Consider the following 27,013-nt stretch of genomic DNA (forward strand, 5'->3'; position numbering starts at 1 on the left):
GCTTTTGGGAAAAAGGTTTTGCAGGCTGTGGTGCCCTCAGAATAGGGTCCGCCTACTTTTACCCTCCCGTTTTTCATTCAGTGTCCTCTAGAGATTGGGTATTTGTTTCCCACAAGTAATAAATGAAGCCATGGATTCTCCTCGTATTAAGATGGAAAACATAAATTATGCTTACCTGATAATTTCCATCTGTACGAGGAGAGTCCACGGCTCCCGCCCGGGTCTCCGTTGGGTGAACCTAAATTTCTTTTGTTTTTTTCTTCTGGCACCATTTATACCCTGATATTTATCCTACTGTTCCTTGTTCCCTCGACAGACTGAGGGGAGTGGGGGAGGTATTTAAGCCTTTGGCTGGGGTGTCTTTGCCGTCTCCTGGTGGATAGGTTCTGTATTCCCACAAGTAATGAATAAAGCCGTGGACTCTTCTCGTACAGATGGAAATGAAATTATCAGGTAAGCATAATTTGTTTTAGATCAGTTTGTGTACTGATAATACTGCCTCTAGGATATGAGGGATGAGTTGTTGTTTTTTTGTTTTTTTTAATGGGTTTGTATTAATAATCATATATCCTACAATTTTATTTTTCATGATTTTTCTCCTAAATAAATACTGTGTTTTAATAGTATTTGTCGCCTTCTGGTGGCAATTTATTGCTAATGCATGCTCCTTTATTATATTTTCATGTATTAAGGTGCATTTCATTTCCCTCTCATTCTGTGGTTAAATCTTGAGGGTCTCTCATATGATTAATCTTTCTCTGTTCTATTTAGCAGAGATTCATATATTATTTTTATATATATATATTACAAATGTCAACAGTTTGTGCATTGTAACTGTTTAAGATTGTCACCATGTTCATGGTTTATCCCTTTCCTTTTTTAAATATAGGTATTTACTGGGCATTGTTATCAATATGATGTCCAATTATCCTGTCTCACATCCCTGTATGTTTAAGGGATTATTTCTATAGTCATGGTTTATCCCTATCTTTCTACACCACGGTTTAATTAGACTGTTTCTTTCCTAAGATATGGTGAGTCACAGCTTCATCAAATACTGTTGGGAATACCACTCCTGGCCAGCAGGAGGAGGCAAAGAGCACCACAGTCAAACTGTTAAGTATCACTTACCTTCCCACAACCCCCAGTCATTTTGCCTTGGTGCATAGAGGAGGTAAAGTTTTGGTGTCTGAAGAAAATTGGATTTTTTTTTTTTTTTTTTTACTTCAAACAAGATTTTTAACTAGTTTGAAAGCCGGAGTAGGTTTACTCTGATCTTTCCTTTCAAAATTGGGTCTAGCCCTACTCCACGGTAGTCTCTTCAGTGGGGCAGTAGGAACTTAGGAAACCGCTGCAAGGCCCACCTCACAACATAATTGCTGCCCAGGGTATAGAAAGCCAGAGTAGGTTTACTCTGTTCTTTTTTTTTTTTTTCTAGAGGTCTCTGTAAGGAGTGGCATCCTCTCACGCTGTGTAGGCTGTCCTCCTGCCGGACGGCTAGATGCATGTAAGTGTCTTTTTTTTCTTCTGGGGCTAGGAGGCTGGCACATTGTTATACTGCAGTATATTTGGGACATTTTATTTTAATCCACTGGGCTGGATTATTTAAGGGCAGGCTGCAGGCACTGGTGTAATAGAGATTTAGGGGTTAAATGAGACATTTAATCCTTTGTGGTTATTCTATTCTTGGAGGCACTATTTGGGCTTTTATTGGGGCTGTTTGCTCAAGCAAGCTAAAGTGCTGCCTTTGGATATGCATGATGGAAAACGCAACAAAGGGAAATGCTGATTTGATATTGTGGTCGCATCATTTGCTCTAGTTGGCTACGGTGCTGCTATTGCATAAAACGTGTACAGTTGTAGTCGCGTGCTGCTTGCTAATAGCCTTTCGGCTGCTTAGCGGTCTTTTGACAGAGAAGGGAACGCACGCTTTTAGTAATGGCGCAGTTTCCCTTCTCAGGAGATCAGTGACTTCAGTCTGTCTTCATAGGCTCTATACGCCGTAGGAGTTCTGACAGTTGTTGATTTTTTATAGGCTGAACAAGGGGAAAATGTTCAGCCTATATCGTAACCGTTTTTATCTTTATTCATTAAACAATTATCCTTTAGGTGGCAGCATTGTTTCATGTATGAATAAAATGTCTGCTGGGTATTACACTCATTTCAGCAGAGGTGCTTAACTTTTTTTGTTACCAAAGTAAATGGTTTAAGTAGCGTTTTTTACTTAGAGATACTGTTTTTGGAAGAATTAAAGTTACAGTAGTTTTATATTTTCACTCAGTTACTTTGAGTATTTTTTTTTTTTTTTTTGTAAAGTACACTCTGCACAACAGAATGTTGACAGAAGACACATTTTGCAAAACAATTCTGTGCTCCTTGTTTGCTTGAGCTATAGAATGTTATGATACTAATTGTCACTGAGCCACATATCTCTCAGGTTGAAGCTGTTCAGGCAATGCCACAGCTTTCTCCCTTAACGTCCCAAGCCTTTATGGCATCACATGCAGTGCCCTGCGGTTCCTCTCAATCTCCTGGAGGAGTTTTTTTCCTGCAGAATTTACTGTCCAGCTATCTTCTGCGATATCTATGGTATTCTCTGCTTTTCCTATACTAAAGGAAAATCGCAAGAGGAAAATTAAAGTTTCAGATAGTAAGGTTTCTGTACCTCCTACTGCTACATTGGTTGCCCTTTTGCTGTCTCCATTAAATATCTGGGCGCACGGTGCCTATAGTAGTAGGGCATTTCTACTATGGCTAAGAGAACTAAGATTCCTAGAGAGGATAGCTGTTCTTTTCAGGATCAATGGACTAAGCTGATGGATTACATGGAAGTTTGTTTTGCCACTTTGTCAAGTGCGACATCTTATTGGTGCAATGCCTTGTTTGATTCCAATTTGGTAGAGACTCCTTTGGAGGAGATCTAGTACAGAATTAAGGCTCTTGAGCTAGCCAATTATTTCTGATGGTACCATACAAGTTTTTCAGCCGGGAGCCAGGATATCTGACTTCGCTGTGCTGTGGCTATATTCATGGTCAGTGTGTATTTTTCCTTTGAGTCCAAGCTTCTGGCGCTTCCTTACAAGGATAAGACCTTGTTTGGTCCTGATCTGACAGGAATATTTCTGATATTACGGGTGGAAAAGGGTCTTTTCTACCACTAAGAAAGATGAATAGACCTAAAGGAGTTTGCCCCTAATCTGGGATCGGTCCAGGTGGGGGTGGAATATCTCTGTCTTCAAACATGGATACGAGATGATGTCCCAGATAGGCTGCGGACATAGTATCTCAGGTTTTCTACATAGAATTCATACCTTCCTCACAGAGGCAGGTTCCTCCTCCTGTTTTTATCAGCAGGCCAGATAACAGTGAGGCAATTTTGAAGTGCGTTTGGGACCTCTTTCCTGTGAGTGATAGTTCCAGTTCCTGTAAAGGAACAGGGTCTAGAATCCTATTCATTCCTGTTCATGGTTCCCGAAAAAGAGGGGATTTTTTTGTCCTATGATAGATCTATAGTGTCTCAACAAGTTTTCTCAGGGTACTGTCCTTCAAAATGGAAACCAGTGGTTCCATTCTTCCTTTGATCCAAGAGGGTCAGTTCATGGTGACCATAGACCTGGAGGACGTTTATTTTCAAGTTCCTGAGTTTTGCCTTTCTGTCAAACATTTTCAGTTTGTGGCTCTTCCCTTTTGGCCTTGCCACGGCTCCCAGAGGGGGCTATCTTGGCAGGGATCAGGTTTTGGGGTTTTGCTGTGGTACCCTTCCTGGACGACACAATGGTTCAGGCGCCATCTTTTAAACAAGCAAACTCTCTCATACAGAGATCTTGTCTTTTCTTCATTCCCACGGATGGGAAGTGAATCTGAAAATTAGTTTCCTTGTTCCAGCTACAGGGGTGGTTTTCTTAGGGGCCATATTAATTCCTTTCTCTGACACTATTTTTGTCAGAGGTCAGAAAAATAAAGGATTCTTTCCTCTTGCCTCTCTCTGCACTATACTGTTTGGCCCTTCAGTGGCTCAATGTATGGAGTTAATTGGTCTGATAGTTGCTTTATTGGGCATCAGCCCTTGCTCGATTCCATCTGAGTTTGCTGTTATGCATGCTCAGATAGTGGAACCGGGATCATGTGGTTCTGTCTCAGGGAGGATAGATCTTGATCTGTCGACATGAGATTCTTTCCTGTGGTGTTTTTCGCAGGAGCATCGGTCTCGGGACACATGCTTCAGGAGTCCCTCCTGAGTAATAATGACCACGGACGCCAGCCTGTTAGGTTGGCGACTATGGACTTGGGAGGAGTCTGCTATTCCATAACCATCTTGGAGTTGAGAGCGATCTACATTGTTCAAGACAATTTCATCTCGGTGGTTTACATCAACTACCTGGGTGGAACCTGAAGTTCCTTAGCCATGATAGGCGTGGATTGTTCGGTGAGTGGACACTCACATTTGTCTCTCCACTTTTTGCATTTCAGGAGTGGATACCGGGAGCGGACTTGAGTCAGATCATTCTGGGAAGTGGATTCTTCTCCCGGTGGTGTTCTCAAGGTTAACCCTTAAATGGGGGGTGCTGGAGTTGGAGATGGCAGTATGCCAAATTTTCTTGTTATATATAAGGGCCTAGAGATCAGCAGGCTACTCTGTTAAAATCTCTGGTATTTCAATCTGACATCTCTGTTCCTCAGTTTGCTCTCCTTCCACGAGTCTTTGCTCGTATCGCATAGGATTGGGCATCGTTATTTTTAATAGTTCTTGCATAGTCTCTTGGGATCTGGATATAGACCTTGCGGGGATGTATCTTTTCCATCTTGGTGGTTGTTCCTGAGGAGGGGAGGGATCTTCTAATCGGGGTCCATTCTTTCGTTTCTCTGAAGCTTTCTGCTTGGAGATTGAACGCTTAGTTATGTCTAAGCGTGGTTTTTTGGAGTCTGTTATTGAGACCATGATTCAGTCTCGCAAGCCTATTACTAGATAGATTAGCCATAAGATATGGCATATATATCTTTTCTGGTGTGAATCCAAGGGCTACTCTTGGTGTAGGGTCAGGATTCCTCTAATTTTGTCTTTTCTCCAGGAAGGTCTGGAGAAGGGTTTATTAGTACCCTAAAGGGTCAGATTTCTTTTTTTTTTCTATTTTGCTACATAGGTGTCTGGTGTCTTGTAAGTTAGGTTTCCTTCCTATAGTGGTTTTGGACAGATATATTAATTAGGAATTTGTTGTTCGTTCTCTATGTCCTCATCCTTCTCATAAAGAACGTTGTTGCAGAACTTGAATGTTGTGCGTGTTTTTTTTTTTTTGTTTTTTGTTTTTACAGGCGACTAAGGATTTTTGCCAGTCTTCTTCACTGTTTGTTTCTCTGGGAAACGTAAAGGTCAGTTAGCTACTTCTATTTCTCTCTGGTTGAGAATTATTAGTTTTGCTTAAGAGACTGCTGGACTGCAGTCTCCTATTAGAATTACAGCTCTTTCCGCTAGGGCTGTCTCCTCTACTTGGGCTTTCAAGAATAAAGCTTTTGTGGAACAGTTTTGCAAGACTGCAACTTGGTTCTCTTTGCATACTCTTTCCAAATTTGAGGTTAATCAAGTGGTGGTGCCTTCTGTTTAGGTCTGCCTGTCTTGTCCCTCCCTATTCATCTGTGTTCTCTAGCTTGGGTATTTGGTTCCCAACAGTAATAAAATGAATTTTTAACCCTAGCTATCTTTACAGCTGTGTATTTAGCAATACTTTGTCATTTAGGGGAAGTCTGCGTAAAGTAGTCTATAGTATATAATTGGGTCATTATTTATAGTATTGGTTTAGGGATTATCAACAACATTTATTTGATTTATCTCTATCCTGATTCATTATGATTCAGTGTAAGTATATACTGTTATAAACATCGTAATTTCTTAATTTGCTCAATACATTTTTTAAATGTATGCTCTAGGGATTCTTAAAACTTTTTTTTTTTTTTTTTTTGTCCCTTTCCTACCGTAGATAATTACAAAATTTTGGACTTGGCCTCTACTCCTCTAATCTTACAGGGGTTCGATGGGACTCTTCTGGCACTAGTCAGATGTTAAGGTATTACGATGGCATCTGTCCTGGACTATATCTGGTTTCAGGTGCCTTCTTTTCTTTTTGTAAGATGTTAGTGTCTATTCTACATTCCCATGGGTGGAAAGTGAATCTGGAGAAGATTTCCCTGGTGCCAGACACCAAGGCGTTTTTCTTAGTAACGATTATAGATTCTGTCTATGAAGATTTTGCAGACGAAGGTCAGAAAATCCAAAGCCCTCTGATAACACAGTAGAAAGTCACTGGGATACAACATGAGACCAGAGTACAAGACCCCACTGGGGCATGACAGTACCCCCTTCCCAAGGCCGATCTCTGGGCAGCTTTCACTTTCTCATAGACTTGTAGGTCTTCAAAGCAAATGTCTCAGTCAGAGGCTTAAACTTCTGACTTCCTGCCTGTCACTTCAGTCCTCAACTTGTCCATCTGTGGCTCTGTGTATGGAAGTAATTGGTCTGATGGTTGCTTCCATTGACATCATTCCTTTTGCTCGGTTCCATCTGAGACCCCTACAGTTACACATGCTCAGACAATGGAATGGAGACCACTTGGATCTTTTACAGAGGATAGCTCTGGTTCCCCTAACTAGAGTCTCTATCTTGGTGGTTTTCACAGGACCATCTGTCTCAGGGTACATTATTCCTAAGACCATCCTGGGTGATTGTACCCACAGACGCCAGCCTTTCAGGCTGGGGAGCAGTTTGGGGTTCTTTAAAGGCTCAGGGTCTTTGGACTCGAGGAGTCTTTTATTCCCATAAACATCTTGGAGTTGAGAGCAATTTACAATGCTTAATCAGCCTGGCCTCAACTAGCTTTAGTCCGGTTTATCAGATTTCAGTCGGACAATATCTCCTCGGTGGCTTACATCAATCACCAGGGAGGAGCAATGAAGGTGACTCGCATTCTCCAGTGGGGAGTCTCTCTCACGATTGTCTCCTGTCTTCCGCATCCCAGGGGTGGACAACTGGGAGGTGGTTTTTCTGAGCAGGCAGACTTTTCATTCTGGGGAGCGGGCTCTCCACCCAGAGGTTTTCAATTGATAACTCTCAGGTGGGGGGTTCCAGAGTTGGATCTGATAGCGTCCTTTAAAAACGCCAAGGTTCTAAAGTACGGTTCAAGGTCAAGAGATCCTATGGCCGCTCTGATAGATGCTCTAGCGGTTTCGTGGATCTTCTCTCTGGCATACCTGTTTCCTTCGTTTGCTCTCCTTCCATGAGTCATTGCTTGTATCAAACAGGAGAGAGCATCAGTAATTCTTATAGCTCCTTTATGGCCTCGCAGGATCTGGTTCACAGATCTGGTAAGGATGTCATCTCTTCCTCCTTGGAGGTTACCTCTGAGGAAGGACCTTTTTAATTCAGGGTCCATTCCTCCATCCAAACCTCGATTCTCTGAAGCTGAATGCTTGGAGATTGAACGCCTAGTTTTGTCTAGACGTGGGTTTTCTGAAGCAGTCATTGCTTCAGGCTCTCAAACCTGTTACACGCAAGATCTACCATAAGGTATGGCGTAAATATCTTTATTAGTGCGAATCTAAGGGTTTCTCCTGGAGCTGGGTGAAGATTTTCTTTTCTTCAGGATGGCCTGGAGAAAGGTTTGACAGTCAGTACTATGAAGGGTCAGATTTCTGCACTGTCTATTTTTTTGCACAAACGTCTGGCAGATTTGCCAGATGTTCAAGCTTTTGATCAGGCCTGTGTTTTAACCTGTTGCACCTCCTTGGAGCCTTAATCTTGTTCTTAAAGTTTTGCAACAGGCTCCATTTTAGCCAATGCATGTTGATATAAAATATATTTCTGTTTCTTCTTGCTATTTCTTCCGCTTGCAGCGTTTCTGAGCTTTCAGCTCTGCAGTGCGATTCCCTGTACCTTTTTTTTCATGCAGATAAGGCGGTCCTTCTAAATTGGGTTTTCTCCCTAAGGTGGTGTCAGATCAAAACATCAGGAAATTGTTCTTTTTGTCCTAATCCTTCTCATAAGGAACGTTTTTTGCATAACTTGGATGTTGTGCGTGCTCTAAAATTTTACCTACAAGCTACTAAAGACTTTCGTCAATCTTCTGCCCTGTTTGTGGTTTTCTCTGGAAAGCGTAAGGGTCAGAAGGCCACTTTCTACTACCCTTTTCCTCTGGTTAAGAAGTATGATTAGTTTTACTTATGAGACAGCTGGACAGCAGCCTCCTGAGAGAATTATGGCTCATTCCACTAGGGCTGTCTCCTCATCCTGGGCTTTAAAAAATGAAGTTTCTGTGGAACAGATTTGCAAGGCGGCAACATGGTCCTCTTTGCATACTTTTTCCAAATTCTACAACTTTGATACTTTTTTTTTTTTCCTCGGCTGAGGCCTCTTTTGGGAGAAAGGGTTCTTAAAGCGGTGGTGCCTTTTTGTTTAGGTCCTCCTGCCTTTTCATTCCGTGTCCTCTAGCTTGGGTATTGGTTCCCACTTGTAATTGGAATGACGTTGTGGACTCTCTCTGACATAGGAAAGAAAACAAAATTTATGCTTACCTGATACATTTCTTTCTTTCTGGGTATGGAGAGTCCATGACCCCGTCTTCTTTTTTTCACATATAATTCTGCAGTTTTTTTTAGTAAACCTCAGACACCTCTATACCTTTTTTGTGTTTCTTCTTTTTCTATTTTCCTTTGGCTGAATGACTGGGGATTATGGGTAAGGGAAGTTACACTTAAATATCCCACTAGTAATTGGAATGTCGTGGACTTTCCATGCCCGGAAAGAAATTTATTGTGTAAGCATACATTTTGTTATTGCTACAAGACCTAAATATCAATATTAACTAAAGAAACTGCTTGGAATTTGCCGTTAGGCAAAAAAAAGCAAGATTGCTATTAAGTTAAACTACTTTAAGGGATACTGAACCCAATCGTTTTTTTCTTTCTTTCGTGATTTAGAGAGCATGCAATTTTAAGCAACTTTCCAATTTACTCCTGTTATCTATTTTTCTTCGTTCTCTTGGTATCTTTATTTGAAAAAGCAGAAATGTAAGTTTACGAGCCAGCCCATCTTTGGTTTAGCACCTGGGTATAGCTAGAGGATTGATGGCAAAATGTACCCACCAATCAGAAAGAGCTATCCAGGGTGCTGAACTAAAAATTAATAGGAGTAAAGTTGCTTAAAATTGCATGCTCTATCTGAATCATGAAATAAAAAATGTGGGTTCAGTATCCCTTTAAAGGGACATTATGCAGTCGATTTTCTTTGCTTAAATGTCTAGTAGATCTCCTAACCAAGCCCCAAAGTTTTAGTAGAATACCGACCTATACCTACTCCAGCTTGCTTCTGTTTGTGTAAAGGGTTTTTTCATATGCAAAGAAAGGGGGAGTGTCTATTTCCCCACTTGTAGTGGGTGTTCCAGTAACATTTTAAACAGAGCTAAACTGGAAGCTTCTAAGTAAGTTTTTAAAAGGTTTATACTGGAATTTCATATCCGTATATGTGCATATTATTCTTTATAGTAGAGTCTATTACATGCAGTTATATGAAAATTGGTGTATACTCTCCCTTTTAACTGCCTTCAGGCAGTAAAACAGAACTATACTAGTATTAAGCATAAAAATGTATTGCATTTTTCGGAGCGGAGCCGGTAGCAGTTAAGATGGCCGCATAATTCCCAGAGCTCCATGTAAGCTGCACAGATATAGGAGCAAAATCGCATTTTATCTCACCCATCCATGGGATAAATTAATACTCACAGTCACCTGATCAATTCCTGCACGCAGCGGTACCAATATCTCTGCTGTAGGTAGCAAACTTTGCTCATAAACGACCCCTGGTTATTTGCAGCTTCTACGCCAAACACACTTCATAGGCCTCGCGCCCAGAATGATCCGACCGCGAGTATAACTTTGTGAAGGCCTCAGAACTTGAAGCATCTGGAACCAGAGGATGCAAAAACAAGCAAGAAAGAATTGATTACCCGGAAGGCACCTTCCAGATTGAACCCAGTCAGGTAGACCACTTCATTATGCACTAATCATCACAGGGGCCCTCAGCCACATTATCCAGGGGTTGGAGGTTTACTATGATAACCCTAAGCTAAGCTGCAAATCCTATTTCCCCTACACAGCAAGGGAAAAGCTCACCTGTTTGTACTGGACAGCCTTGATTTGCGCCCTGCTGGTTACATGTAAATATTGTTGGACCACCTGCTGCTGTGCATCCAGTCACGTACACCCTGAGGCCTTTCTCTAACTATTAAGCCCAGAGGCAGAACTTTTCTTCACTTTCAGCGATGAGATTTTTTTTTTAGTGAAAAATTTTCTGCAGGTTATTTTTAAATAAAAAATTTAAATTAGAGACATGTTACACTAAGGCACCAGTTCAAATGCAATGTGTTGGTTAACTGAAGAATAAAGCAATTTTTTATGCTTTATAATATAATTGTATTGCAAATTAGCTGCATTCAATTTTTTTTTTTTAAAGATTATCTACATGATTAAAATAGAGGACCTACAAAATAGGAGCAGAAGAAAAACCTACGCATTCGGGGGCCTCCTGAATCGGTTCTCCCTAATGATCTTCCCACATACTTGCCTGCTTTATTCACTCATCTCAGAGGATAACTCCAAAGAAGAAATACCTTGGTATAGGGCCCATAGAGCTCTAAGAGCCAAGCCTCCTGATTCTGCTCCACAAAGAGACATAATTATAAAATTTAAAAACTACAGAGACATGAAAAGCTCCTTAATCTCTTAAGGAAAAACCAGCCGATCAGTTTCAGGGGCAATGTCCTTTAACTATTGCCGATTTATCGCAAAGGACTTTGCAAAAAAGGAAGGAATTTTTTCCACTGAATTTTTCCCACTGACTCAACTATTGCGTAACAAACGCATCCCGTAACGCTGGGGATTCCCAATACATCTTCTAGTGATCCACGATGATAGGCGTCTGCTCTGTATGGATGTTTCAGATGTTTAGAGATTCTGTGAGGCCCTTGGATAAGAACCACCGGACATGCCTATCCAGTCAACTTCAGACCCCCTCACAAGCTCTCAACAGAACGCTCACACTTGGTCCAGAATCCCAGCTAAACAAGCTAGGAAACCTGCAATGTCTCCAGAATTGGACCCTGCAGCTTCAAGATCACCACAACCAAAGTCAAATAGACTTTCGATCTCGATTTTTCACTGGTCAATTCCATAGTGGACACAGTCTCTACCTCCTTGAAAGAGACATAAATTGGACATTCTACCTTTAACAAGGACATCTAATTGTGAGTAATATACGGACTGTTAAGATCGGGACTCTTGCATAATGTTTTCTAAGAATTTAGCAACCCATTTTTTTGTTTGTCGCCATTATGGCACACAAAGATCCAAACATATTATGCTCCATTATTGCATGCTTTCTCACATTTATTGTGTCTTTAGTGCTTGCTATTACCCCCCAATGTTTGTTCATTCAGTGCAAGTGGTGAGACAGTAATTTTTTTTTTTTTTCATGACCTATATACTGTTTGATCCGCCCCTTCTGGCATTTTCTGCCAGGCTCTGAATCTTAATGTTCTATTTGTTTTATTTTTCTATTTATGTTGAAATTTTTATAATTTATTATGTATGATTCTAATTGTTTAGCACACATTTATGTACAGCTTAAACACAGAACAGCAGCATACACAATCCTTTCGCTCAGAAATATGACCAGATGACACCCAAACACCACCCTATTTGTATTATCTAAAATGTTAAAGGGTTTAACTCCCCAGGTAAAAGATCCCAAGCTATGCCTGATTTGCTTAAAAAGGGAGCTGACATTCTTTTTCTGCAGGAGACTCGCTTTAAAAAAAACTAAAGGTACCGATGTATTTGGGAAAACACTATACCCAACATTTTCACTGCACCCACCAAACACTGGTGTCAGTATCTTGTTCCGCAAACGTATTCCTTTTGTACCAACACAAACAGTCAAGGATGGTGAGAGTAGGTTTTTTGGGATTGTAGGCCTGCTTTACGGAAGACCGATCACATTAATATATACGCCCCTAACTCAAACCACATTCCTTTCTTTAAATATCTTTTTCGCAAGATGCTGGATATCTCCAAAGGTCCAGTGTTTATTGGTGGGGACTTTAACTTCCCATTCCAACCACTAGTGGACTCCTCAAATCCCACTCCTAGAACCTTGAAGCATACAACATCTTTCCTATGGAAAGGTCTTAGAGACTGCAAACTAATACGATATATGGAGATTTGTTCACCCCTTAAACAGAGATTATACATTTTATTCTCACCCCTCATGAACATATAGCAGAATTGACTATATTCTAACTAATCAGAAAGATCTTTCTCTAATAACCAAGTCCAAAATATTACCCAAGTCCTGGTCGGATCATTCTGCAGTATCAGTACAGTTTAACTGGCCCAATATGCCATCTAGATGACTCTCTAACACATCATCCATTATTTCCCGAAAAGCTTTCTATAAAAATATAAATAACCCTTTTGTAGTATGGGAAGCCCATAAATGCACTCTTAGGGGAGAATTTATCAAGTATAAGGCTCAGTTACAGAAGACCTCTAGACAGGCATACACTGACTTGGTTTCAAAACTGACACAACTGGATTTTGTACATACAAGACCCTACCAATACTAGTGTTATTGAAGAACTGAGAGAACTGAGAACAACTAAATACTTACCTTGCTTTAGAACATCAAAAGTCCTCATTAAAGCTAAAACAGAAATTCTGTCATGAAGGAAATAAAGCAGGAAAAATGATGGCTAGGGCATTAAAACGTGCAAAACTAAAAAATTTAGTCATGAAATCAAAACTCTGTGGTCCAGACTACCCCCTGAAATACTAGATCAATTTCACCAATATTACTTGAAATTATACCATATATCACCTAAAGTAAAAAACATAATACAGATGGAACTGCTGCTTTAAACGAATACTAAGACTGCTGTAATCTACCTTCTCTAACCACATCACAGAGAGAAGAATTAGAATCCCCGATTACAACGCCCAAAATTGTAGCGGCTATCAAATTTAAAAAATGGTAAAACCCCCGGACCTGATGGATTCACTGACAAATGCTACCAATTTTTTGCTCCAACTCTCATCCCCCAATTACTTGCCATATACAATATCTCCTCTACAAAACCCTTTTCAACATCAGTGTTAGAGGCTCACATTGTAGTTTTGCCCAAACTGGGTAAACCTCTAGACACGCCTCCAAATTTTGGCCTGATATCCTTACTAAACATTGATTCAAAACTCTACACAAAGATTTTGGCTGCACTATTAAATAAACTTCTCCCTAGTCTAATGCATGTTAACCAAGTAGGCTTTATGCCTTATAGAGAAGCCCAAGATAATACCATAAAAATTATCGACTTGATTGAATATTCCACAAAAACTTAAACCCTGACTATCTTCGCGTCCCTGGACGCAAAGAAAGCATTTAACAGATTAAATTGGTACTTCCTTAACCAAACATTAAAAAAAATTTTGGCTTTCCAGAAGATTATATATAAAATAATGGCATAATATAGCTCCCCAAGTGCCCAAATCGAGCTCAATGACTCCCTCTCTTCTCCTTTCCCGATTTTTAATGGCACGAGACAGGGGTTTGCCCACTATCTCCCCCCTTTTTATACTGGCAATGGAGGTCCCAGCGACTAGGATACGCATGAATAGGAATATCTCTAGTATCTCTACCCATGAGAAGGAATAAAAAACCTCTTTATATGCAGATGATATATTTCTGACTGTTACTAACCCTTTATCTTCATTAAGAGAATTAAATAGTGACTTTCAATTGTATGGGGAGCACTCCCTATTTAAAATTCCTCAAAATCGGAATTCATGAGTATAGAAATCTTAGACGCAATTATTACCCAAATAACATCGACTTATTCTTCTAAATTCCACAAGACCTCCTTAAAATATTTGGGAATACAAATTACTAAAGACCCACAAAAGTAATACTCGGCAAACTACTCACCCTTATTAAATAGCATCCAACAAGAATTAAAATCATGGCATAATAAAACGTTATTCTGGCTAGGTAAATTACATGCTGTAAAAATGACTATCCTACCCACCCAAGATCCTATACATCTTTCAGACAGTCCCAGTAAACCCTCCTATCTCATTCTTTCACAAACTACAAGGTATGCTGAACACCTTTTTATGGCACAATAAACACCCTAGAATTGCTAAATCCATCCTTTATAGAACTAGACTCAGATGTGGATTTAGGTATGCCTAACCTCCAACTGTATCACACAGCAGGTACATTTGCCAGAATTGTCGACTGGTTTGAAAACACGACCCATAAAGAATGGTCACAACTGGAACATGACCTAGCAGGGAATAGTCAGTTGGGAGCTAGTTGCTGGATACCCCACATACATAGACAACTAAACCAGTCCACATCTACAATAACTAAACTAGCATTGGATACTTGGGATAAATTCATTATTTAATTCCCATACATTTTATCTATTCCCTCTCCACTAACCCTGCTACGAAACAACCCAGAACTCCAGATCCCCTCTTTCAATCTAGATATAAGCATAACTCTACAAGAGACATTTAATTGTCATTCTGTGTTAAATGACTGCAAACTTAGACCCAAACATGAATTACAGGAAAAATATGGAGTTTTTTTTGCCCCTTGGTTTAAATATTTTCAAATTAACCATTATATCTCACATGCACACAAGCTTAACCTTCAAAGGTCTCTGACAGCATTTGAAACTATATGCCAATCTATTGCGCACTTTAAAGGCTCTCTTTCCTCTATCTATAAAATGCTTCTTGACCATTTACTCTAAGGCTCTACCACTATATACTACTAAATGGTCATAAGACCTACACACTCTGATAATCACCAAAGAGTGGTCCAAATTTTTTATTAACATGAGTAGCCATACTTCCTCTATAACACACTTGGCATCTAACCTAAAACTTTTATATCACTGATATTCTACCCCATCCAGGTTGGCATCTATTTTCAAACATGCAAACCCTACATGTTGAAGAAATATTTCTCAATATTGGCAAGAAATACAATTAGGTAACAAGGTATACAAATCCCCCTTGACCCATCCGTATTACTGCTGGATAACCTCCCTAAAATAAAATGCAAATTGAGGTATAGATTGGTGTTTCTTTTGCTTAACTGTGCGAGAAGACTGATCCCCCTAAATTGAAAATCGACCACAATTCTGTCCTTAATAGACTGGAAGGTATTGGTCACTATCACTCTGGTGTTCGAGAAATATCAATATGCAAGTACCAAACGCATGGAGGTTTTTCTGGATATGAATTTTCTATGGGAAGAGTATTGTAATCTTTAATCATAATGTTTTTGGTCTAATATCCTAAGTAGCCATACATAGTTAAGCTAACCCAAGATTCATTATGTTTTAGAATACTGAGCCATGACCTTAGATTAGCCTGTTTTATGCAAATAATGTATTGTAAGTTACAAGTATATGGGACAAGAGATATGTGATGTACAACTATCCCTATTGTCTGTGTCGAATGTTATTCTACTATTCATGTAAAACACCATGTAATTATTATGTAAGAAGAGCAATGTAAGATGTTTTATGTTGAATAAGTTATATTTTGTTTTCATTAATAAAAACATTAAAAAAAAAGTATTACATTTGAGAGAGAGAGCGTGAGCGCTCTATCAATGTGAAAATATAACATATTAACTCAACTTATGAACAATTCTGCCAGTTTAGTCTCTATTCTGATCTAGGTTTGTAACATATTCAATACACAGCACCATATTGACCCTATTTGAATAGAGTAAATTCATAATATTGATAAAGGCATTTCTAAGCGCTTATATTAAGGAAATGTGGTGCCATTGACTCCTGCATATATAGCTATTATTTTTTAAATTTTCTTTCTCTACAGCTAGAGATCTTCAATGCACCTACAGCAATAGTTTAACTGATGCGCGTGTGGAGTGGAAATTTGTGAATAATGACCAGGAAATCAGCTTTGTCTTTTATGATGGGGCTCTTACAGGTAAAATAATTCTAAATTACCCACGATAAAGCAGAAATTCAGAAATTTGACATTGAAAATATTTTTTTCTTGGAGAGTTTATTATTCAGCTTTGCTCGTTTTTCATTTCTAGCTGCCTACAAAAATCGTGCTACTGCATTCCATCAAGGAATCCGATTAAATGATATAACTAGAAAGGACAATGGAGAGTATACATGTGAAGTGACCGCCAAAGATTCCACTGGATCACCTACTTATGGATTTGACAAAATCCAACTGATTGTATTAGGTAAGAAGCTGACATTGGATCTTTTAGATACATTAGACACAAATGTAACAGTTATTTCTGTTTTGCAGTCCCCCCGTCTGTACCAGTTGCACAGGTGCCCACCTCAGTAACAAACAATAAAGTGGCACAGCTAAGCTGTTTTGAGAAGGATAGCTCCCCTCCAGCAACATATACTTGGTACAAGAACAAAATCCCTCTTCCTGAAAATCCCAAGAGCAGCCCGGCCTTCCAGAACTCAAGCTACACTGTGGATCCCAAGACAGGCGTACTGGTGAGCAATGTTCCCTCTAAATTTTTTAGAGCACTACGTGCAATTTTTTTTAAAATGTGCAACTTTTGGCAAACTAAAAATGCATGCGCACCTCTTACTTAAAATACTAGAACTCTTTTCGCTTATTAAAGGGACAGTCAAGTCCAAAAAAAACTTCATGTTTCAAATAGGGCATGTAATTTTAAACAACTTTCCAATTTACTTTTATCACCAATTTTGCTTTGTTCTCTTGGAATTCTTAGTTAAAAGCTAAACCTAGGAGGTTCATTTGCTAATTTCTTAAACCTTGAAGGCTGCCTCTAATCTAAATGCATTTTCACCACTAGAGGGCATTAGTTCACGTGTTTCATATACATAACATTGAGCTTATGCCCGTGAATTTACCATGGAGACAGCTCTGATTGGCTAAAATGCAAGTCTGTCAAAAGAACTGAAATAAGGGGGCAGTCTACTGAGGCTTAAATACAAAGTAATTACAAAGGTAACACATGTATAATAACTGTTGGTTATGCAAAACTGGGGAATTGGTAATTAAAGGGACACTAAACTCAAATTGTTTCTATCGTGATTCAGATAGAGCATGCAATTTTAAGCAACTTTCTAATTTACTGGTATTAAATTCTTTTCATTCTCTTGGTATCTTTATTTGAAATGCAAGAATGTAAGTTTAGATGCCGGCGCATTTTTGGTGAACACACTGGTGTTCTTGCTGATTGGTGGGTAAATTCACCTACCAATAAACAAGTGCTTTCCATGGTTCTGAACCAAAAAATAGCTTAGATGTCTTTTTCAAATAAAGAAAGCAAGAAAACGAAGAAAAATTGATAATAGGAGTAAATTAGAAAGTTGTTTAAAATTGCATGCTCTATCTGAACCACGAAAGAAAACATTTGGTTTCAGTGTCCCTTTAAGGGATTATCTATCTTTTAAAACAAAACTATTCTGGTGTTGACTGTCCCTTTAAATACTCTTGCTGCAATACAGTCCATCTAACTTTTAAGCAGTTCACATCAATTTGCAAAAGCTTTTTCACTAAATTTATAACCGCAGGGAGAGTACAAAGTACCGTTTCATTCAGCACATGGGAATTAATATCTCCTCGCTTTTCACCAGATAACGTTGCATATTGCAGCCAGGTTATACCAGACCAATTAAGTCTGTAGTGTCCACAAAATTATACCCAAGCGTATCCTCAAAGCAGGGAGAAGAGTTCTTATACTTCTTGATATTTCTCTTTTACCACCAGAGAAATAAATCCACATCCTCATTTAGAGTAATTCACAGCTTTTAATATAATCTCCTACTGGTGACACCTATCAACTTGCCCCCACCGCCTTAGACTTCTAGGGGTTCAGCAGCTCACAACAGTTTCTCCATATGAGTGCATAAACATTAGTGATCCAGTCAGCTGGAGTACCACCCTTCAGGTTGGTTCCACATTGGCAAATTTAGTAATAACACCGGAGCTATTCCATGAGGATAATGGGGGGAAAAAACAAGCAACCACAGTATTCTTCACTTCACTGTTGGCGATTACAGCTGAAACATACGTTCAATGTTGTCTGAGGATTCTATTTCATATAAAATTGCTACTAGTCTCTGGTACTTTAAGATATTTCACAGCAGCCAACTTCACTGAGGGGAAGACACTCCTACATATCTTGTGTATGATCTGCCTGGATTATCTCTTATTCAACCACATAAATCGCGCCCACAGTTTATTCCCTTGTATCTTCTTGTGCCATTGGTTCACCGGACGAGCATCCCCCGACTTGTCTACCTTGCTGATAGCTGCACAATTATACTTCCACTTCGGCACTAATTGAGTGCCGGCTGCTTCTGCAAAGTTTTTTTTTTCTTTTTGACCACTGGTGCTGTTCTAGATGTCTTCACAGCTACTTTCATAGAGTCCACTTAGAGCCCCCCCCCAATGCTTGTTATTGGAACGGGCTTACATTAATCGCCTGTGATACTCAGGCTGCCCAGCTCCCACTGCCGCTGATGATTAGCGGTCTCCATGGTCTCTGCGAGCATTTGCTTAGCGGCTTTCCCAGTGTTGGCTTGCCCGGCCAGGGGATTCTCCTCTTACGCCAAGGGCCCTTAGTACGGCGTTTTGACTTTGCACTGGTGGAAGAGCACCACGCCACAGCTCCTACCAATGCAGCCGCCCACTGGAAGTGTACTTGAAACTTGAAAATGTCGAACTCGTGTATAGACATTCATTCTTACTCTCACACACACTCTCTCTGTTTCTCTTACACACATTCTTTTTCTTTCTCACGCACACACGCATGCATTCTTAGTCTTACATACTTAATAGATCAGTCAAGCAGTGAATAGGTATTGCTGCTCACACATACAGGGTCACACATGCTCACCAATGGTAAAAGTCACATGTTCGGGCACATACCTGGTGTCCTACACAAAGCATCACACTTGCATGCAAGGACAAGCACAAAGTCTTCACAGTCACAAATACACTGACTTACAGGAACATATAGTCACACATACAACTGCTTAAAGGGACATTATACTCATTTTTTATTTGCATAAATGTTTTGTAGATCTATTTATATAGCCCATAGTTATTTTTTTTTTTTTTTGTTTTGTTTTTTTTAAATGTATAGTTTTGCTTATTAAATAACATTGCTCTGATTTTCAGACTCCTAACCAAGCCCCAAAGCTTTATGTGAATACCGTCAGCTACCTTCTCCAGCTTGCTTCTGTTTGTGTAATGGGTCTTTTCATATGCAAAAGAAGGGGGGGGGTGTCTTATTTGCCACTTGCAGTGGGCTTTCCAGCTACCTTTTCAACAGAGCCAAACTGAAAGCTTCTAAGTAAGTTTTTAAACTGTTTTATACTGGATTTTTATATCGGTATCTGTGCATCTTATTCTTTATTGTAGAGTCTATTACATGCAGTTATATGAAAATGAGTGTGTACTGTCCCTTTAAGAGTACACACAATCATACATCCGCTTCAAGGAACACATGGTTACATTCAACAGCATAATAACACACACCCAGTCATAACTATAACCGCTTAAAAGAACGCACAGGGCCACCAGTAGAAATTCTTGGGCCCTTTACTAAAATATTGACCAGGGGCCCCTTCCCAGGAGCACTTGGAAAATACTACTAGTAATCACAAAGTATTAGAAGGGCACAGAAACAGTTTATTAAGTGAAAACAAATGCTACCTTTATTCTCAAGAGGAGGAGAGAGGTGGTCAGCTGCAGTTTTGCCTCCTCTGTGTTCCGCTTCTTCACCCAATCCCCATGTGCTGATGCTGCTACTCTGGGGGCCCCTTCTTCCCCAGTCCTCATGTTCTACTCCTAGGGTTGCCACCTTTGGTTTAGGCCACACCTTAACTCTCTTGCGCCGCAAAAAAAAAAAATATTTTCAGAGTATACACAGACTATCTTGCATAACACAAATACACAAACTCGCACATAGACGTGTGCGCACTCTCCCTCACAGGATCACAAATATATAGGTTACACATAGAATGCAGAAGTCCAATTATTGTTTTAACCTAGACTGGGTAAAATTAAAACAATTTACCTTTTTTTTCAAATATAAAGAAAACCAGGAATTAACCAGGGCATTTAAATCCGTGATGTTGATTAACAGTTGCAAGCAAAGTACACTTCAATTGGGCAAAAGCTGCAGCATAAAACCAGCTATTTATAACAAAAAATAAATACAAATAAAGTTAGCTATTCCTATAGCATACATTTAATACACTGTATAAGGAGTGATTAGGAACATGTCTAGAAGGAAAACTAATACTGTACAACTGTTCCTTATAGCGAATGCTGACAGGTGGATAAGCTGATCTATCTCTATCTGTGTTACTGGTGGGCAATGACATCACAACAGCATAAACTTTTTTTCTTTCTAATGACACGGTGAGTCCACGGATCATCATAATTACTGTTGGTAATATCACTCCTGACCAGCAGAAGGCAAAGAGCACCACAGCAAAGCTGATAAATACCACTCCCTTATCCACAACCCCCAGTCATTCTCTTTGCTTGTATCAGTTGCAAGGAGGGTAAGGTTAGGAGGAACAGAGTCTGGATTTTATTCCAATCTGTTCGTCGTTCCCAAAAAGGAGGAAACTTTTCAGATCAATTTTAGATTTCAAGAGCGTAAACAAGTTTCTCAGAGTTCCGTCTTTCAAGATGGAAACTATTCGTTCCATTCTTCCTTTGGTTCAGGAAGGTCAATTCATGAAAACAGTAGATCTAAAGGATGTGTTTCTGCATATTCCCATCCACAGGGACCATCACAAGTTTCTGAGGTTTGCTTTCCTAGACGGGCAATTTCAGTTTGTGGCTCTTCCATTCGGTCTTGCAACAGCTCTCAGGGTTTTTTTCAAAGGTTCTGGGGTGCTCCGATTGCAGGGGGTTGCGGTGGTGCTGTATCTGGATGACATTCTAGTTCAGGCGCCATTTTTTCAACAAGCAAGCTTCCACACGTTGTCTTTTCTGCGCTCCCACAGTTGGAAGGTGAATTTAGGAAAAAGTTCCTTGATTCCGGCTACAAGGGTGGTATCCTTGGGAACCATTATACATTCTCTAGAGATGAAAATTTTTCTGACAGAAGCAAGAAGAATAAGTCTTCAATTCATGTCTTGCTCTTCAGTCCTCTCCTCGGCTGTCAGTGGCCCAGTGTATGGAGGTTATTGGTCTAATGGTCTCAGTCATGGACATCATACCGTTTGGTCGGTTCCATCTCAGACCTCTACAGTTATGCATGCTCAGACAATGGAACGGGGATTATGCGGGTCTGTCTCCAAAGATTGTTCTAAATCAGATGGCAAGAGATTGTCTGATTCTTTAATCAAGAGTTTTTATTTTTAAAGCAGAGCAGGTTTGCTCTGATCTTTTTATGGGGTCTAGACGTAGTCCACGTCAGTCTCTTCAGTAGAGCAGTGGTGGCTTTTAAGCATTTGGGAACTTGTGGGGTATAATCCTCTGTGCCTCCCAAGTAGTTTGTTGCTGCCCTTTTTTGTAAGCCTGAGTAGGTTTACTCAGTGTTTTTTTAGCTACGTTCTCCCGGTGGCTGTTTCTCAGTTAAGTGAGTGTAATGCCTGCCAGGAGGTTGTGTAGGTATGCCCACGATGGGCGGGGCTTGTTTTGTATAGCACGCTTTTACTGTGTTCTTCCAGGTATCGGATGGGTGAGGCTCTTCTCTGTGGTTGTGGTCTGTGTGAGCGGTCGCGTGTCTGAGAAGGGGGTTGGGGATCGGATCATTTTATCTGTCAGGAGTGTTTATTTTTTTTCCTCTGGTATCTAGGAGGCCAGGTAAGCGCCTCAGCAAGGCTTGCTGAGGTGTAGAGGTGCTTGGTTGATTTGGAGCTGTTTTTTTTGCAGTAATTTATCATTTTATTTCTTAGAGACGTAACGTTTTATTTTTGGGGGGGCATTTTTTTTTAAAAAAGTGCTTAACCTGAATAAGAATATTTGTTCTTTGTTTGGAAAGATGGACCAAGAGGCACTGCAAGCTGTGTCTTGTTTAGTTGCTCTAGCAGTTCCTTGAAAGTTCAGTTGGGCATACGTGTTTCCTCAGTTTGCTCTTCTTCCTCAGGTCATTGCTCGGATGAGACGAGAGGGCGTCAGTGATTCTCATTGCACCGGAGTGGTCTTGCAGTATCTGGTATGCAGATCTGGTGGAGAGGTCATCTTTTCCACCTTGGAGTCTTCCATTAAGGAAGGACCTTCTGCTTGAGGGGCCCTTCCTTAATCCAAATCTCGTTTCTCTGAAGCTGACTGCTTGGAGATTGAACGCTTGATACTATCCAAGCATGGTTTTTCTGACTAAGTTATTGAAACTTTGATTCTGATGCGTAAGCCTGTGACTAGAAGGATTTATTATAAGATATTGAGTAAATATTTGTATTGGTGTGAATCGAGGGGCTACTCTTGGAGTAGAGTTCGGATTCCTGGGATGTTGCCCTTTTTCCAGGAGGGTCTGGAGAAGGGTTTATCTATTACCCTGAAGGGTCAAATTTCTGCTTTGTCTATTTTGTTGCACAAGCATCTGGTGGATTTGCCAGATGTTCAGTCTTTTTGTCAGGCCCTGGTTAGAATTCGGCCTATGTTTAAGTTTGCAACTCCTCCTTGGAGTCTTAATTTGGTTCTTAGAGTTCAACAGGCTCCTTTTGAGCCCATGCATTCTTTGGATATTAACCCCTTAACGACTGAGGACGTGCAGGGTACGTCCTCAGAAAAAAGGCAGTTAACGCCTGAGAACGTACCCTGCACGTCCTCGGTGTGGAAAGCAGCTGGAAGCTATCCTGCTCGCTTCCAGATGCTTTCCGGTTATTGCAGTGATGTCTCGATATGGAGGCATCCTGCAATAACCTTTGTAAGCCATCCGGTGCAGAGAGAGCCACTCTGTGGCCCTCTCTGCACCGGAGATCGGTGGCTTACTGCGTTGGTGGGTGGGAGCCGGACCGGGAGGCGGGTGGCGGCCATCTATGGCCCTGGTTGTGTGAAAGGGGGCGGGATTGTGGGCGGGGGTTGCTGGGGGTGCGCACGGGAGGGTGGGGGCGGGCGCGAGCACGGGGGCGGGCGCGGGTGGGAACCGCTACACTACAGAAAATGCTGAAATAAAAAATGGAATTTTTTTTATAAATAATGTTAAAAAAAAACGATCAGCAAGGTGGTGGGGGTTTGTCTGTGTGTGGGGGGGGGGGGAAGCTACAAAGCTACACTACAGAAAAAAACAAAAAACAAAAAAAAAGCACTTTTTATTGCAAACTGGGTACTGGCAGACAGCTGCCAGTACCCAAGATGGCCCCCAATAAGGCAGAGGGGAGGGTTAGAGAGCAGTTTTGGGGGGGATCAGGGAGGTTGGGGGCTAAGGGGGGGATCCTACACAGTAGCATATGTAAATATGCTAAAAAAAATGTATGTATTTTTTTAAAACCCTTTTATTTTAGTACTGGCAGACTTTCTGCCAGTACTTAAGATGGCGGGGACAATTGTGGGGTGGGGGAGGGAAGGGAGCTGTTTGGGAGGGATCAGGGGGTGGGATGTGTCAGATGGGAGGCTGATCTCTACACTAAAGCTAAAATTAACCCTGCAAGCTCCCTACAAACTCCCTAATTAACCCCTTCACTGCTAGCCATAATACACGTGTGAGGCGCAGCAGGATTTAGCGGCCTTCTAATTACCAGAAAGCAACGCCAAAGTCATATATGTCTGCTATTTCTGAACAAAGGGGATCCCAGACAAGCATTTACAACCATTTGTGCCATAATTGCACAAGTTGTTTGTAAATAATTTCAGTGAGAAACTTAAAATTGTGAAAAAATTTAAGTTTTTTTTAATTTGATCGCATTTGGCGGTGAAATGGTGGCATGAAATATACCAAAATGTGCCTAGATCAATACTTGGGGTTGTCTACTACACTACACTAAAGCTAAAATTAACCCTAAAAGCTCCTAATTAACCCCTTAACTGCTGGGCATAATACACTTGTGGTGCGCAGTGGCATTTAGCGGCCTTCTAATTACCAAAAAGCAACGCCAAAGCCATATATGTCTGCTATTTCTGTACAAAGGGGATCCCAGAGAAGAATTTACAACCATTTATGCCATAATTGCACAAGTTGTTTGTAAATAATTTCAGTGAGAAACCGAAAGTTTGTGAAAAAGTGAACGATTTTTTGTATTTGATCGCATTTGGCGGTGAAATGGTGGTATGAAATATACCAAAATGGGCCTAGATCAATACTTTGGGATGTCTACTAAAATAAAATATATACATGTCAAGGGATATTCAGGGATTCCTGAAAGATATTAGTGTTCTAATGTAACTAGCGCTAATTTTGGAAAAAAATGGTTTGGAAATAGCAAAGTGCTACTTGTATTTATGGCCCTATAACTTGCAAAAAAAGCAAAGAACATGTAAACATTGGGTATTTCTAAACTCAGGACAAAATTTAGAAACTATTTAGCATGGGTGTTTTTTGGTGGTTGTAGATATGTAACAGATTTTGGGGCTCAAAGTTAGAAAAAGTGTTTTTTTTCCATTTTTCCTCATATTTTATCTTTTTTTTTTTATAGTAAATTATAAGATATGATGAAAATAATGGTATCTTTAGAAAGTCCATTTAATGGCGAGAAAAACGGTATATAATGTGTGGGTACAGTAAATGAGTAAGAAGAAAATTACAGCTAAACACAAACACCGCAAAAATGTAATAATAGCCTTGGTCCCAAACGGACAGAAAATGGAAAAGTGCTGTGGTCATTAAGGGGTTAAGTTGTTATCCTGGAAGGTTTTTGTTTTTGGCTGCTATCTCTTCGGCTAGAAGAGTTTCGGAGCTTTAAGCATTGCAGTGTGAATCTCCTTTCCTTATTTTTCATTCTGATAAGGTAGTACTACATACTGTTTTTTCGCCAGTCTTCTTCATTGTTTGTTGTTTTTTCTGGGAACAGCAGCCTCCTGAGAAAATCACGGCTCATTCCACAAGGGCTGTTTCATCTTCTTGGGCCTTCAAAAATGGAGTTTCTGTAGATCAGATTTGCAAGGCTGCCACTTGGTCATCTTTGCACACTTTTTCTAAATTTTTCAAATTTTATGTTTGCTTCAGCTGAGGCTTCTTTTGGGAGAAAGGTTCTTCAAGCAGTGGTGCCTTCTGTTTAGGTTTACGGTCTTGTCCCTCCCTTATCAGTGTCCTCTGGCTTGGGTATTGGTTCCCAACAGTAATTATGATGATCCGTGGACTCAGTGTCATTAGAAAAAAAAATTTATGCTTACCTGATAAATGTATTTCTTTCTTGACACGGTGAGTCCATGGCCTGCCCTGTATTTTCAGACAGTTTATTTTTCCATAAACCTCAGGCACCTTTTTATATTACTTCCTTTCTCCTTTCCCTTCGGTCGAATGACTGGGGATTGTGGCCAAGGGAATGGTATTTAACAGCTTTGCTGTGGTGCTCTTTGCTGCCTACTGCTGGTCAGGAGTGATATTCCCAGCAGTAATTATGATCCGTGGACTTAGTGTCAAGAAAGAAATAAAATTTTGCTTACCTGATACATTTTTTTTTTTTTTTTCTCTCAGTACTTTTTAGCATTCTTTTCACAGAAGGTTTTGGTACATATTTATGTAATGTCTCTTACTTTAATAAAGAGTTGTATTAATTGGTAACACAACTGCTGTTTCAAGCCACCAAGACATTTCTTAAATCTGCAGGGTTTTTTTTGTTTTTTTTTTGTACGATATATACAGGTAGCCCTCAGTTTACGCCAGGGTTAGGTTCCAGAAGGAATGGTTGTAAATCGAAACCGTTGTAAATTAATACCCAGTTTATAATGTAAGTCAATGGGGAGATAGGTTCCAGGCCCCTCTCAAAATTGTCATAAGTAACACCTAATACATTATTTTTAAAGCTTTGAAATGAAGACTTTAAATGCTAAACAGCATTATACACCTAATAAAATAATCACACAACAGACTACACCTGCATTTTTCTGTAAACAGTTCTTTCTATGCATTCCAATCTGAACTGCTCGATAGCTCAGGTCTGATTAAACTGATTAATTTCAGCTTGCTTGGCTTTGCTGCAACACAAGCAGACAGCTCCAAGTGTAGTCAGTCCACGGGTCATCCATTACTTATGGGATTATATCTCCTCCCTAACAGGAAGTGCAAGAGGATCACCCAAGCAGAGCTGCTATATAGCTCCTCCCCTCTACGTCATACCCAGTCATTCTCTTGCACCTAACTAATAGATAGGACGTGTGAGAGGACTGTGGTTGTTAAACTTAGTTTTTATTTCTTCAATCAAAAGTTTATTTTAAACAGCACCGGAGTGTGTTGTTTTTTCTCAGGCAGCATTAGAAGAAGAATCTACCTGAGTTTGTGTATGATCTTAGCGGTCGTAACTAAGATCCATTTGCTGTTCTCGGCCATTCTGAGGAGTGAGGTAACTTCAGAACAGGGGACAGCAGGCAGGGTTCACCTGCAAGGAGGTATGTTGCAGTATATTATTTTCTAAGGAATGGAATTGACTGAGAAAATACTGCTAATACCGATGTAATGTAAGTGCAGCCTTAAATGCAGTAGTAGCGACTGGTATCAGGCTGATATGTATGTATGTTTACACTGTGGTATTTCTGGGGAATGAAACTTCACTAAGAAAATACTGTATACATTTAAGTTATATTTGAGCCTCCACTGCAGTGAAAGCGACTAGCAGCAGGCTTATTAATAACATTTCATAATTTTATTTTTAAAAACGTTTACTGGCATGTTAATCGTTTTTTTCTGAGGTACTTGGTGATAAAACTTTATGGGCATGATTTTTACCACATGGCTGTCGTTTGTTTATGAATAAAATCAGTTTACTGAGCTTCCCCACTGTTGTATTATGAGTAGGAGGGGCCTATT

At 40.1% G+C, this 27,013-nt stretch overlaps 1 protein-coding gene across 1 annotated transcript in view; it reads left to right on the forward strand.

Moving 5' to 3' along the window:
* Positions 1 to 27,013, forward strand: part of LOC128649666 (junctional adhesion molecule A-like) — a 109,959-nt gene that overhangs the window by 58,196 nt on the left and 24,750 nt on the right. Inside the window, exons 3-5 of the mRNA XM_053703052.1 lie at positions 15,952 to 16,065; positions 16,178 to 16,333; positions 16,402 to 16,604. Coding sequence (XP_053559027.1) covers positions 15,952 to 16,065; positions 16,178 to 16,333; positions 16,402 to 16,604 — 473 coding nt within the window. The remainder of the gene's footprint in view (positions 1 to 15,951; positions 16,066 to 16,177; positions 16,334 to 16,401; positions 16,605 to 27,013) is intronic.

The sequence above is a fragment of the Bombina bombina genome, chromosome 1 (genome assembly GCF_027579735.1).
Source record: "Bombina bombina isolate aBomBom1 chromosome 1, aBomBom1.pri, whole genome shotgun sequence".
NCBI lineage: Eukaryota > Metazoa > Chordata > Amphibia > Anura > Bombinatoridae > Bombina > Bombina bombina.